The sequence below is a fragment of the Orbicella franksi genome, chromosome 6 (genome assembly GCF_964199315.1).
Source record: "Orbicella franksi chromosome 6, jaOrbFran1.1, whole genome shotgun sequence".
Classification (NCBI taxonomy): domain Eukaryota; kingdom Metazoa; phylum Cnidaria; class Anthozoa; order Scleractinia; family Merulinidae; genus Orbicella; species Orbicella franksi.
The window spans coordinates 17,911,593-17,923,658 of NC_138150.1; the positions used below are offsets into that span (position 1 = coordinate 17,911,593).

The window sequence follows — 12,066 nt, forward strand, 5'->3', positions numbered from 1 at the left end:
AACAGATGGCTAGGACAAATGGGAAGTAAAAAGGAAAGGCTTTTTGTAACACCCTGTCTCCATCGTGATCGTCAAATTATCATAATAATGGTCCAGTTAAAAATTGTTGTCAGAAACCAAGAAAACATGTCAAAATTAGTCAGAAAGTAAACAATTGCAATTTTGAGATGCTTCATTAAGTCTTTGAAAAACAAAAAAAGTTTCCAAGTTATTTCCTAAAGGAAATTGAAGGATAATACATAGTTTATATATTTCAAAATTTTATAAAGAAAAAGAAAATTATAAACATAAAAGCATTTCCTGTTGCTGACAGTAATATGCTATAATTTTGTAAACCTTCAGTTACATCACACAATCTCAAACACATTCAAGTTACCATATTTTCTCGATTAAACACCGGTTCTCGAACAAACGGCAGGTCTCCCATGTAGGTTCATAAATAAGACCCTCAAGGAATTTATAGTCCAGATATAGTAAGCCTTAGGTATAATTATAAGATATTTTAAAGTTCTAAAAAAAATGAATAAGAACTCTAATAAACTCCAGGTTCAAATAAACTGCAAAAGTCAATAAACACCTGATCTGCAAGTCAAGTTTAAACAAAAACCAGGGGCGTTTAATCGAAAAAATACAGTACATCACACTTTTATGTTGGCTTCTGCCTTAATTAACACACAATTTCATATTAATTATTTTATATCATATCAAATATTATATTAATTAAAGAATGTTGTGACCCTTTTATAGATCACAACAAAATTAGAAAGTTAACCAAGCTTGGAATGATTCAATTGGACAGCATAACCATAAAAATTCAAAAACATATGGAAACATTTTGGATATGGACCACAGGATAACAAAGAAACACCAGGAGATACCACAGGAAATGAAAGGTGCGCACTACTGGTCAGGCTGGCAAGGTACCACAAGTATAAGAATTAATAAGTTATGAACACATTATAAATGACCAGGGTCTCAAAGGCTTAATAATTCATCTAGTTGAAAAAAAGAAACAAAGAAATTGTGACTGTGCTCTGATATATCTAACAGACATACCAATGCCATGGTTTGTTAAACATACATCAAAGTCTAACTTTAGTCGCTAAAAATATAGCAAATAGTTAAAACTTGTTTTGAAGATTTTTCTGCTATGATTTAAACCCAGTGTTCCTTTATCTCAGAACTAAAAAATTAAAATTAGAACAAGCTGAAGTCCAGAGATAAAGAATACCTGGTGTAGTAAAGTTATGGAGTAAATGGTTGCCTAACACATCATTATGTAGAGATGATTTATGCACACCACGATAATGAAAGGAACAACATTCCCCCCCCCCCCCCAAAAAGGTTTAATCAGCAGAACAATTGCTATGTACTGTTGTTATGAATCTTGGTCCATTTCTAGCCCATCCTGTGACAAACAACGCCTTGATATGACCAAATAAATTGTATGTTTGCTGGAGAACATGGGCCACCATGTGCAGTAAATTGTTATATTTCAGATTTAAACTGAAGGTTTTTTTATTATCTAGTGAAGAATAGCCTGCATAGTAGACGTTTCCTTTCTATTTCCCAGGCAGGGAGATCAAGCAAGCAGCAAGGGAGCAAGCGAACAAGCGCACCTAGGGTGAGCAAAAAATGGGGAGAAGTGGGCCCCACCCCCTTTTCCTTATTTTTTAGCACTCATTTGCAGTTGCATTTCCTCTGAGTGCTTTTGGAAACAACTGCTATGCAGAATAGTTCAAACACTGGTAGACACCCACAATGGATCAAAGGATTTGCAAAAATCTTCAGGAGAATGTAAAATAATTATTTTTTCAATGCTGTCCTCTGCTTTGCCGCCATGGTTGTGAAAACTATTGAAAGTTTGTCTGCCCATAACATTACATTTGAGAATCTGGTTGTATCTTGCTTCTGCAGGACACGTTCATACTTGAATACCATAATACCAGAGTATGAGAGGAATGGGCTGAACAAGTTGAGAACTCTCATGAATTCTTTAAATTTTTACAGTCGCTTGTCAAACAAATTTATTATGTCTATAAATGGGGTAGTTTTTGAGTGGAATACAGCATTTAAGGCTGCATTGAGTATAAGGCTGTATGATCATTGATTCTCATGACCAAGCCTTGTGCCTGCCTTGGAAACATGAACTTCTTGGAAACAGTTTATGCTGTACAAATTAGCATACATCACTCTCTTGTCACTGTCTTTTAATGTCCTGTTGTTTTGAAATCTCTGCATCCTCAAGAAGCTCCCATTCTTCTACTTCTTCTTTAGAAGCAGGTAAAAAGAAAATAATATAAGTCAAGATGACCATGGTTATGAAACCTATGTATATGGGTCTATTTGATGTCTTCTTATTCATATCTCCCAGGGTTTGGTTAAGTGTCAGACGCCGTGCCTTTGATGTAGAGAAACGTATAGGCTTGTCTTTGAGATCTTTGTATGATTCTGAGGTTCCTTTGGCCGGGCTACAGTATGTCCTATGAGCAGCTTGTAGGCTATAATGGAAATGGAGTCAATGCATTCATTGAAGTAGAATAAACCTTTTTAGCTTGGGCAGCATGTTGCCCCTTTCAGACCATGTGATGATACTTCTGAAAATTCTTGATTTCAAATTGTTAAATAGTCACATTTATATGAATGAACGATTTTTGAATGGATAGCGAACAATTCTCTAGAAAATATCACGTGGTCTGTAATGAGAAAACAAACTGCCCAAGCTAAAAAGATCTATTCATACCTAAGCAAAATTACAATGCACATACCAGTGTTCTAGTAATAATATTGATCAATAATTAATAAATATTTTAAATATTTAAATGTGAGGGACACCAAATTTAGGCTGGCGTCTGGCTTTGAGCCTGACCCATTGAACTCAATCTCATGCCAGGGTTTTAGGCAAGAAACACATCTCACAGTGCATTGGAGGCATAATCTCATCACCAGATCTCCTTTTAGATGAAGCAGAAGGCCAATATGAAGCCTTAACTCAGTCTTTCACAATTTTGCTTTCTTCAAACACTCTTTCTAGTATAAGAGCACCTGGATTCTTAAAAAGGGGACCCTACTAGCTTACTGTCATGATTTGGGGAAATGAAATTTTGATATCTGAGATCTGTGATTTGCTATTTTTCTCAGTTCCTGAACTGTGCAAGAGACAACCTGGGCTAAAACCCTCAATGCACAACCCTCAATACCCCTGTACAACCCTCAGTACAGCCCACATCCCTTCTGACATAGCTTTCTAATGTAAATAATATTCTTATCTACTATCATGGACAAATGTCTTGGGACAAATTTGCACTTGTGATGCTTCTTCACAACTGCCAAACAAACAGTCACACGTCAATCCAACTACACTTGCTCAGCCCCCTCCCCTCACCCCCACCACACCTAAAATGTTGGACACACGTACCTGTAATTTCTGAGCTACACTGTATTGGGTTTTTGAAAGGATAGCAGTGCTTTTTCAAACTCCAGTTGTGAAACACAACAGATAATTAATGCACTAGTCATTTGAAACCCCTGCATTCCCCTACTGGAAGAAACCCGGGGCAAACCGGGGGTTTTTACCTCCTTTTCACTCAATTTAGGTTCCCCAGTAGTCTGGTAATGCACCTTTTTTCACAGCTTCGCTATACAGTGCAGGATGAGCGGGGGTTTGGCAGGGATTTATGACCTCTTTTAGAAGACTGGGTTTAACTTGCATGTTTGCAGAAAACATGGAAGCAAGGAGGCTGAACAAATGCTTTGACTTGACTTCAGTGGCATGAAAAAAATCCTGTGAAAGTTCCAGTTGTCAAAAAAAATTATACAGTAGAACCTCGATTTAACAAAGTCGCTGGGGACTAACCAAATTTGTTCTTTAAATCGAGGGTTCGTTACATCAAAAACCTCGATATAACAAATTTGAGGGGAAACGACCAAAATGTTCGTTATATCAAGGTCATAGTTAATGATTGATTTGTAACACAGGTGACTTCTGTCACGCAATTCAATATAATTTTCGTCACCCAGAAGTGCTGCATTTTGAGATGCAATTCATAAAGCGTGGTGGCTTTCAATATCAATTATTTTCACTTTTAAGCGGATGTGCAGCTTTTGTTTACAAAAGAATGACACTTTCAGAGTAGCGATTTAAAAATGTTGCAACATAGAGGTTATGCTGTAAGGATTACAAGGATTTGTTGACTGTTGATCTGTTCAGCGTTTATCTTCTGTCACGTGATGACATTGTAATTTGCTATATCAAGGTAGATTTTACGTTTGGGCTTCAAGGTTATGTTCGTTAAATCGAAGAATTCGTTATATCGAGGTTTGTTATATCGAGGTTCTATTCCATACATTTTATTATAACTTTGGCCGGGACATAGAATATCGTTTGTTATATTGAGGACTTCGTTAAATAGAGGTTCATTAAATCGACGTTCCACTGTAATCTATTTAATGAAATGTGCTTCATGTTTAGAGGGCAGGGGAGTTCACTCGCACGACGGGGCTTTCACTGCATGAGGTGGGGGGGGGGGAGGCACGGGGGTTTCAAATGACTGGTGCATAATGGAATTAAATCAGTGTCCCAAGTGCTTTTGTCCCCCATTGTCGGTGGGATCGTAGTTGGGCCGATATAGGTGGGATCGCACATTTACTGGAGAACCTAGGCGGCCCGAATCCGCCAGAAATGCACCTCGAAATACTGTAAATGTAATTTTCGCGAACGAGGACAGCTACTGTCCTTCTCATTACATAACCAACATATACATCGATAATAAACCTTGGTGTAAATATGGGCAAAAAAATGAACGTACCCTCGGAGAGCTAAAATAGGTTTTACCACCTTAGCTTACCTCGGTAACTGAGAACTGCGTAAACCTGCTGATATCAAGCAACACTTGGGTCGCAAACTCTTCGATATCCTAAAAGCGGCCATGTTCTGAAAGTAGCTTCTGGTGTCATGTTAGAACCAATGAAACATGACATCGTTGTTGCTGTGGCTACAAGCTCGCGAAGAACTCTGGGAAAGATTTGCGTTGTCAGAATGTTCACGGAAAATGTTCAGGGGAAAATTTAATTAACTTTGCAGGTGAAATACAGAAAATTTTTGGCGCAACTGTCCCACTCAAATTTGACTGATCCAAAATGTTTCACTTGGCTGATGTTTGGTTTATTACATATACGGCTCATAATATTTCAGAACAGAAGCTTATCACAGTTCAGAAATAGTCTTATATTAAGCCTTATCACCACAGTAAGTGAATCAGTTTGTAACATAGTCGGAAGTCCATTGATCTTGATCAAAGATTACTTCTCAGCTTGGTCAGGCTTCTCTAACAAGTCACCTATTTACATTCCTGGGAGGAGAGAGAATTGTATCTCGCTCAAGAACATTGAGCTCGGCAGACTCGTAACCAGGGCAGCTCCGATTCAAAGTTCAGTGCGCTACCGATTAATCCACTGCATCTCTCAGAATATTTAATTAGTAGGTGGGCTGAGCGTTAAAGACTTATGCCCATCTTTCCTAACTTGAGTTTCAGACCTTCTAAAGAGAAAGCCTCAGTTGACACTTTTCTTTTCTTTCTTTTCCTTCTCCCCCTTTCCCTTCCCCACACTCTCGCCCGTCGGAAATTCAGGATAAATCTATCCTACATTATCCTTGGGGACCCAAGGGCAGATACTCAGTAGTCAGGAGTAAGTCAACTAGGCGAAAGCGATGCGAACAACGAGTTCAAGTTTACAAGATATCCCCTAGGAAGCACCGCGGCCCTGAGACGAAGCCTCTCTAATTGGGCCCAAAAAAAATTGTGCCCAATCTTAAGCCAGCATCTATCGCGCTACTTTCGTGATTCTCTTACACGAATGGTTGATCAAGAGCTCAGTTGATCGCCCTTAAGTCATGCTTTTCGGGCTGGTGCCAGAGAGCAATTTCAGTGACAAGGGGATTTCTCCATCGCATCAATTTCCCTGTTTGACGTCCTCCTGACCTGAATATCTGTTCCTGGGTCTTCGAGGATAACCCCTCAGTAAAGCCGTACCTGCAGTCCAATTTGGCGCAACTCCTTATTTTACATATGGAAACACTTACACAACTCACTCTAATTGATGATAGTCAATAACCGTAAACGCCCCGCTCTTGTTAGCCTAACCTAAACTAGATCTTTAAAACGCCATTCCATCAGGAAGCCACTCAATCAAGCTTCTGAAGTTTCTTTCTCTTTTTATCCAGATTTATTTTTAGACTTTTCATTAACCTAGAATTGAGCGCTTGGAGTTTACGGCATCTTTCCAGTGGTTTGTTGTCGCTATTTTATTTTACTTTACTTTATTTTATTTTATTATTTTATAATATCCGTGCATATTCGCGCGCCAAATCATGGCCAAATGGAGGCTAATTAACAATTATTCCATGAAACCGCGTTGGATATGAAGTGATAAATAACCAACGAGCGCGTAGCGCGAGTTGGTTATGATCACTTCATATCCAACAAGGTCGAATGGAATAATTGTTTTAGTATATTCTTAATCGGGTTTTTGCCGCCGATTTTTATTTCAACAATTTTACAGAGCGGAAAATTTTTAAACTTGGCGCACTGTTTTCCATATAAGGTAAAACTCCGACTAATGGCTCATAGTCGGAGTTTTTGAGCCAATCAGAGAGCTAGAAATGCAATAGTCGGAGCTGAGAATATACTAATGTTGTATATTGGTCTAAACTGTAAGAAACTCAGAACTCAGTACAGTAGAACATATGGGCCATTGTCATCACTAACCTCCTACCCTAACCACAATACCCCGACCAACGCAGGTTATCGATCCAGGTCAACTAGCAACTCCAAGTTCTCCTTCTCACAATCCATGATAAATGGGAGCTGATTTTGGCGCAACATTTACCCTTAGTAGTAGTATAGTTTATTTACCCTCGGATTGTAGAGTAGCTTTATCAACTAATGTCTCCGAGCATTTCAACAGCACAATGGGCAAAGACCAGACCACAACACCAGGAACTTCGTGCCCTGCTCTTTACGATGAGCGCACGGGTCCTTTAACGTCCCCTGTTGACTATAACAGTGAAGATGAGGGGGGCCTACGGTTTATCGTCCTTATCCGAGAAGACTAGAATATCTAACCATTTGCAGATGTCATTGCAAAGGCAGCATATTCTCCTCAGTTATTTTAAGACCCTGAGTGTTGGTCCGGGTCTGGGGCTCGAACCCGAGACCTCCCGCACGGTAGTCCGACGCTCTACCAACTGAGCTAACCGGTCCGTCGTCCCTTCGTTTAAATATCAAAAGCTATCTACAAAACATTTTCCTTTCCTGAGGGTAACAATAGATTCCGAATTGGTGCAAACAGAACTAACTGTTCAGTTGCTGGCAGCCGGCTATGTAAGGTATTAGTATCGGTGTTCGTAAAGGTAGCAAAGGGAGGATTGTAATCCCGTTTCACGCAACGAATTCATGTCTTTCAGTTGCTTTTCACGCGTCACACACTAATTTTTGCCCTTATCACGGAGTTCGAATGTGCACAAAAGTCTTAAAGAATGTATTTCTTGGGTGGTACTTAGCTTGTTTCCAACAGAGTTACAAGATGTGCCTCGACAAGTACTACAGAATGGTGTCGCTAAGATTCTATACTGATACAGTCGTTTTGAGCAGTCGCGTTTCGAAGTTTAAAAACTTTATTAAATGGCCAGTGCTAACTCAGGACAACCGGGCGAAAATAGCGCGCCGGCCGCGCAAACTGGAAAAATAGTTAGTTGAGAACAATTTTTGTTTCCGCGCAAAAAGAGGCGCCATAACAGATTAACAATTTCCTTCTCGTTAATGAAGTGTCAAGTAACCTGGCTGTGAATGGCAAGCGTGTTATCTTTCACACGCTCAAACACGTCTTGAGGAAATTGAGAAACGTTTGTTATAAAAACAAACTCAACAATCATTGTGCACTCGTTTAAAATAATCATTCTTTTCCCACATTCAATCAATCCTATTTATGGCGGACAAAGGTCGTTTGAAGTTCCCCGATCTGTTAAGCTCCATAAAAAGCTGTCTTCACCGAAGACGAACCAAAGTTGCCGACAGTTTATTTATTGTTTAATTAAAACACTTGACTTCGAAAAGGTCGTGTTTTTGCGCGACCTCTGAAAGGCAAATCGAGTTTATGAAAACAGCTTTTCAAATTATCGGCACGAAAAAGCTGTTCACCTCGACAGAAAAGTGAAGAAATATGGCTTTTACTAGTCGCTGATTTTCGTGATGTGAGACCAGACTCCATGAAGTGCTGACTGAAAACACGCACGAACGCGATGTTTTCACTCTTGTATCAGCGTGGGTGATTTTGAGTGTAAATATCCTGCTTTAAAACTATCCGGGTTCTCACGCTTCTCCGTTCGTGATTTCCCACCGAGCCAGTTGAGAAAACAAGCTAGGTGGTTTTTTTTTTGTTTTTTTTTGCACAATTGACTAGTATTACAGGAAAAATCGTAAGGCGAGAACCATCGCAATCTGCTATATAGGGCCGCCATACCAAGTCTTATTGACTTCCGACTTATCTGGATCATAATCAAAACCTCAATAAGATACTAAACTCATACAAATAGCAATATTCTAATCTAATCTAACATAGTTCTGCGGCCTGGCACAAATGTTTCTCTATTCAAACCAACTTCATGGCGCCAAACGCTATCAAACAGATCGCAAATATCAAATTGGTCTAATTTAATTGTCGAGTTCATTTCCTAACCTCTCATTTCTGCCAAACGAACCAAAAGAAAGCGAAGATTGACCATGGCAGAAATAAAGATTGTGGTATTTTCTTGCGCGCTAAGACAAGACTTAAACGTTCACACACTAAGACGGAGATTTGGTGATTGCCATAAGAAGATTTGCTGGAGTTTACATTTTTCGCGGCGCCAAACTAAACAAAGAAATGAAACGAGCCTTAAATGCTTACAAATGACTTAAAACAAACTTCCCGTGTAAATATTTATCCATCTGCAGACCAGAGATAATGGAGCAAGGCCCATAAAATGGCTTTTCGATCGGGCAGATGATGTTTTCGACAGAACACGAGTCAAAGAAGCACATTCTCGGCACGATGGGTTTATGACTGGACAGCGAGTTGGTTGAATTGAGAGCGTCGTTTAAGAATGCAAATTTTCGCACTATCAGTGATAGGAATTTGAGCAAATAATCACAAATTTGCTAATCCGAGCTCAAACTACCGTCCATGCATAAAACAATAGCCCTACTAACTTCAACTGTTTGCTGTGTGGTCTTAAAAACACTTAAACGTGTACTGTAAACAAACAGTACGACACCGGTCTGAGGACAGAGCTAGCTTGGGTGGTCTAAGGGCGTTCCCGAGCCCATATCCGCTGAAATACCACAAAGAAAATTTGCGTTACGCGACCGAGTGAGCGCAAAACCAGGAGACGAGAAGTGAGCTTCACTGCCCGGACTTCGACATGTACAGTACATTCGCTCCGATGAGATTTGCTCCGTACACACCACTAGCTATGCCAACCCAGAGATTTCAACAGCAAGCCCCCGAGGCGCTGTGCTCGTGTTGTTTTTACAATTCAAGCTGCTGTTATTCGAATTACGGTTCGGGATTTGGGTTGTATGGATGTGCTGAAATGCTTCCAAAGCCTCCGTATTCGTACGTGGCTCTCATATCCATGGCTATCAAGAGCTCCCCCGAGAAAAAAGTCACATTGAGCGGGATTTACCAATTTATTATGCTGAATTTTCCGTACTACCAGCAGAGCAGAAGAGGCTGGCAAAACAGCATCAGACACAATCTCTCGCTAAACAAATGCTTTGTGAAAATTCCCCGAGACAAATCAGATCCAGGAAAAGGCTGTTACTGGGCGCTAGATTCGTCCTTTGAGGAAATGTTTGAAGAAGGACGATTTTGGAGAAGAAAGCGCAGGCCAAAACACACCGGGCAAGCGAGAGACCCACAGGACGAAATATCGACAAACCCAACCAGGGAAGACGAACGAACTGCAGAGAAAGATGCACAGAAAGCTGACGGCACAAAGTCTCGTACCGAAAACGAAGACAGGAAGCTAAAGACTTCCGACAATGAGCTTTATCGTGTAAATTCTTCGGAGTTGTCAAGCGTAATGACTGGACAAGGACGATGTTTTTCACAACAAAGACACTCTACCTACCCCGGCGAGCAGAAGCTAACCACGGCTATCAATCAGAGTGTTCTCGGTGCAAAACGCAATTCGCCAGCTTGTGGTTTGAAATTCAGCATCGAGAGTCTCCTTAACCGATGAGTCTTACATTCAACTCGGGAACTAGAACAGTTTACTTTTATTGAAAGAAAATGGAAAGAACTGATCGAGATGAGCAGTGACTGTCTAGTCAGCCGGTGATGAGTGCGAACGGTGAAGTAATTATGGCTTCTCGTTTCTTTGAAAACACGATCGAGACAGACAGATTCCAGAACAAGCAGTAGCCAGAATAAATACCACTTTTTAAACTGATAAATAGCTCTGCATACCGAGACAGCAAGTCAGACTTAAAAACTTCTTGTTTAGACAGCTTAATGTTATTATTAGTTTCGGACATTTGGCCTCTCTCCCGATTGGGAACACTTTTATTAGGAAAGTCAGTACCGTGTTATTAAACCTTGTGTTGACGTGTTCACAATTTCTGGTTAATATATTGTCGTAAATGAGTGGGAATTGCGGTCAGAAGAGGCAGATTTTGGTTTTAGTTCGAATAGTGGTTGTCATCAAAGCACTCGGCAGTCGAGGGCCTTCTTGCAATGGGATCCTATTTATTTAGAATAGCTTCGACATCCTCGTATCTCTGCTCGAGTTAAACAAAATATTTTACAATCAAATGGTTGTTCATGAGTTATCTATAATGTGTGGCAGATTGAAAAAGTAAACAAAATAACTACAACACAAATCACCGCCAAAGAATACCGAAATATCTGAAACGAAACTTTACGGATAGCGCGACATAACAATAGCAGAAAATACAAAGATTCGTCACAGAAACTTTCAAAACACACTCATTATTTACTCTATAATGATAAGCAACTGAAATAAATGTAAAATCAGTCTGTTTTATGGTAATTTAATTGCACTACACTGTCCTCAGTTATGTAAAAATAAAAAACGCTACTTAGCTACCAAATGTTACCTTTACCGTTCTTTTGAGTTATTTGTTGAAGCGTTTATTAGTTGAATTTACAGAGATGCAAATTAATCGTCCCTGATTTTCATTGCCGAACAAAACAACAAATGTAGAAACATTGCAGGAACTATAAAAATCTGCAAAGGGGTTGGAGTAGCCCGCTATAAAGACGATTCCTTAGGTGTCGACCTAGAAAACACAAATTTTAGACACAACACAGAGATGCCTTTGTTTTACGAAATACCTACAAACAAATTTCAAATCGTAGCTATTCTAAAGATAAACTAATTCTTTTTACAGCCTTCTCAGTAATCTTCATCTTCTCGGAGCGTACCGGAGGTTTTAGCATTGATTTAGCAGTATGCATGCGAAGGGATAGGCTCGATTTCCGCCGCTCTCTTGGGTCCGCGTTGGTGAGCGCGGGCTCATTTCCCGAAACAGCGGCTGGTAAGCGAGCTTAGCGAAGGGACTGTATGCATTCTCAGGCAGGCCACGCGAACCTTGTTTATTGCATACCTGCGAACTAAAAACAAAACTCTGCATTTTCGCGGCTTAGTTCAATTCGATTTGCATTCGATTTTAAACGTTTTTCAGTTGAACGAGGCGAAATTGTACTGTTTCTTTGCGGTGATGTAAAGTACTGATATTCATGATCCAATTTGAGATGGTAAGATACTGAAGTGAAAAATAAATGGCCGCGCGTAGGGCTTTGTTTCCCTTTGAAACGCGATTTAAAGAGTAGATTGTAGGTTTCCTTAGACACTAGATAGTAACAGTTCTTTCTTTTACCGCAAATCCTAACAAATTAACGGTTAAAAAGTTAGAATGTTCCCCTTGTTATCTTGTTTTGACTGTGTGTTCCATTAAGCTTCATTACAAAAGGGAAGCCCGCTACAACATTAGGAGACCGTCA

The 12,066-nt window shown here is 39.8% G+C and overlaps 2 protein-coding genes across 2 annotated transcripts; one reads left to right on the forward strand and one right to left on the reverse strand.

The window, feature by feature from the left end:
• Positions 1-147: 147 nt before the first annotated feature.
• On the reverse strand, positions 148-6,384 carry LOC145490046 (uncharacterized). The gene is made up of 2 exons (XM_081469143.1): positions 4,848-6,384; positions 148-2,501 (listed from the first exon to the last, which is right to left on the reverse strand). Exons 1-2 carry the CDS (start codon positions 4,928-4,930, stop codon positions 2,201-2,203), a joined length of 384 nt encoding a protein of 127 aa, XP_081325269.1. The 5' UTR covers positions 4,931-6,384; the 3' UTR covers positions 148-2,200.
• A 2,048-nt stretch (positions 6,385-8,432) lies between these two features.
• Positions 8,433-11,143, forward strand: LOC145490045 (uncharacterized). The gene has a single exon (XM_081469142.1). It carries the CDS (start codon positions 9,461-9,463, stop codon positions 10,280-10,282), a length of 822 nt encoding a protein of 273 aa, XP_081325268.1. The 5' UTR covers positions 8,433-9,460; the 3' UTR covers positions 10,283-11,143.
• Positions 11,144-12,066: the final 923 nt, after the last annotated feature.

Bases quoted from the DNA above. Each gene is read 5' to 3' on its own strand.
- LOC145490046 (XM_081469143.1), bottom strand. From the start codon at position 4,930: ATGGCCGCTTTTAGGATATCGAAGAGTTTGCGACCCAAGTGTTGCTTG. The intron at 2,502-4,847 runs GTAAGCTAAGGT...TTTCCATTATAG, and splicing joins CGCAGTTCTCAGTTACCGAG to CCTACAAGCTGCTCATAGGA.
- LOC145490045 (XM_081469142.1), top strand. From the start codon at position 9,461: ATGTACAGTACATTCGCTCCGATGAGATTTGCTCCGTACACACCACTA.